Source organism: Otolemur garnettii, unplaced genomic scaffold, assembly GCF_000181295.1.
Source record: "Otolemur garnettii isolate 467f Iridium unplaced genomic scaffold, OtoGar3 scaffold00015, whole genome shotgun sequence".
NCBI classification, from domain to species: domain Eukaryota; kingdom Metazoa; phylum Chordata; class Mammalia; order Primates; family Galagidae; genus Otolemur; species Otolemur garnettii.
In genome coordinates, this window is record NW_003852410.1 from 23,661,045 (window position 1) to 23,663,453 (window position 2,409).

The 2,409-nt window shown below is 35.2% G+C and overlaps 1 protein-coding gene across 2 annotated transcripts in view; it reads left to right on the forward strand.

Annotated features, from left to right (window-relative positions):
• The window catches only part of THOC7 (THO complex 7), a 25,677-nt gene that overhangs the window by 19,001 nt on the left and 4,267 nt on the right, over window positions 1–2,409 (forward strand). For both annotated transcript variants that reach the window (XM_003785521.2, XM_023510705.1), the window contains exons 3-4: window positions 449–576; window positions 1,057–1,143. In XM_003785521.2, the coding sequence (XP_003785569.1) occupies window positions 449–576; window positions 1,057–1,143 (215 nt within the window). The remainder of the gene's footprint in view (window positions 1–448; window positions 577–1,056; window positions 1,144–2,409) is intronic.

Consider the following 2,409-nt stretch of genomic DNA (forward strand, 5'->3'; position numbering starts at 1 on the left):
AAAAAAAAAAAAAAAAAAAAATCCAAAAAAAAAAAAAGTTTTTAAAAGTATTTTAAGCCTCCGCTTCAGCCCAGGAGTTTTAGGTTACTGTGAGCTGTGATGCCATGGCACTCTACCAAGGGCAACATAGTGAGTCTCTGTCTCAAAAAGAAAAGAAATAAATAAAAGTGTTTTAAACAAAATTCAAGTAATTGTTTGAATTAAGCCTGTATTGATGAAAACAGTCCCATCTTTGCATTTGTAATTAAAGCAGTTTATAAATTTCAAGTGTATCACATTTGGAAAGAAAAAAAATAAGGGATGTATATTCTGTATTGTTTTAAATAAAGCACATGATTCTCTTAGAATTTGATATGAATTAATTAGCAAATCTTTACTTGCATTAAAACAGCTCAACTTTGACAACTTACAAAACATCTTTATTCTTTTTTTGTCTCTTTTTCATTAGATATAGCCAGTATCAACGCATGCTGAGCACACTGTCTCAATGTGAATTTTCAATGGGCAAAACATTGTTGGTATATGATATGAATCTAAGAGAAATGGAAAATTATGAAAAAATTTACAAAGAAATAGGTAAAGTAATGTTTCTCTCTGTAATTTTATATTTTATAGTCTAAAGGGAACAATATCTGTTGACAATTTTCTTTGATCAATGGTAAAAAATAATAATTACAATATTAATGGAAAGCATACAGTAAGTGTTAGCTATAAAAATGTGTATTCTATAGCCGGGCGTTGTGGTGAGCGCCTGTAGTCCCAGCTACTTGGGAGGCTGAGGCAAGAGAATCACCTAAGCCCAGGAGTTGGAGGTTGCTGTGAGCTGTGTGACACGGCCATGGCACTCTACAGAGGGCCATAAACTGAGACTCTGTCTCTTAAAAAAAAAAAATGTATATTCTAATATGTTATAGTACCTTGGGTTATAGCCATTTTATAAAAATCCAGCATCCATTTTGTAAGCAGTGGAACTTCAATTTAGAAACATTTTAAAATTGAAAATGAACGGAGGTTATAGATGTTGTTATAACTACCTTTATAAACCATTTTATGTAGAATGCAGCATTGCTGGAGCACATGAAAAGATTGCTGAGTGCAAAAAGCAAATTCTTCAAGCAAAACGAATACGAAAAAATCGCCAAGGTAAGGGTTTCAAGGGATTTAATGTGCAAATTCTTTATAACTATTATTTTTATGCAGTTTTTAGTGTTATTAGGTAAGATCTGTAGCCATAATTAATCTGAATTATGAAAAAAGAATTAGAAGCCACGTACATTTCTTTAAAACTGTATTATTCCTTAAGATGAAGGAGGAAGAGTATACTGAAAAAATATTCTTATTGGATTGTATTGATTATTGTAGTATGCCTTTCCTATTTTTTTTTAATCCCGGTATTTCTTAAGTATTAGTTTTTTACTGTCTTCAGACTCTTCTGCCTAAATAGTGTTATGGTTAATCAGCAGAAGAGGCTTATATAAGTAGACTAGATTTAGGGTTTGGATTTTGTTGTTTATTTAATGGAGCTACTTTCAAGAAAAAGAAAAGAATTTAAACCCAATGAGTTTTTTGTTTGTTTGGTTGTTTGTTTTTTGTCATTTTTGGCCGGGGCTGGGTTTGAACCCGCCGCCTCTGGCATATGGGACCGGCGCCCTACTCTTTTGAGCCATAGGCACTGCCCCAAAACCCAATGAGTTTTTATTAGATACAAAGAAAACAAACATTTATAGGCTATCTGAATGGTCAGAAGATTATAGTATTGTTTTGTTGTAATCTCTTATTTGTTTATTTACTTTGTCACCCTTGGTAGAGTGCTCTGGCATCATAGCTCACAGCAACCTTAAACTCTAGGGCTCAAGTGATCCTCTTGCCTCAGCCTCCCAAGTAGTTGGGACTACAGGTGCCCACCACAATGCCTGGCTATTTTTTAGAGACAGGATTTTGTGCTTGCTCAGGCTGGTCTGGAGCTCCTGAGCTCAAGCAATCCACCAGACTTGTCCTCCCAGAGTGCCAGGATTACAAACATGAGCTCTTTTGTTTTTAAATTAGGATATGGCCTTATATAGTTTGCAAAAAAAATCAAAAGTATTTTTAATAACATGGGCATTGTTCCTCTTATATTATAAATTGGAGAAAAATTAAAAAAAAAAAAATAATGTGGGGTGGTGCCATAGCTCAGTTGTTAGGGTGCTGGCCATATGCTCCAGGGCTGGTGGGTTTAAACCCGGCCCGGGTCTACTAAACAAAAAAAATATATAGCTGGGCATTGTAGCAGGCACCTGTAGTCCCAGCTACTTGGGAGGCTGAGGCAAGAGAATCGCTTGAGCCCAAGAGTTTGAGGTTGCTATGAGCTGTGACATCACAGCACTCTCCTGAGGGTGACAAAAGTGAGACTCCATTTCAAAAAAAAAA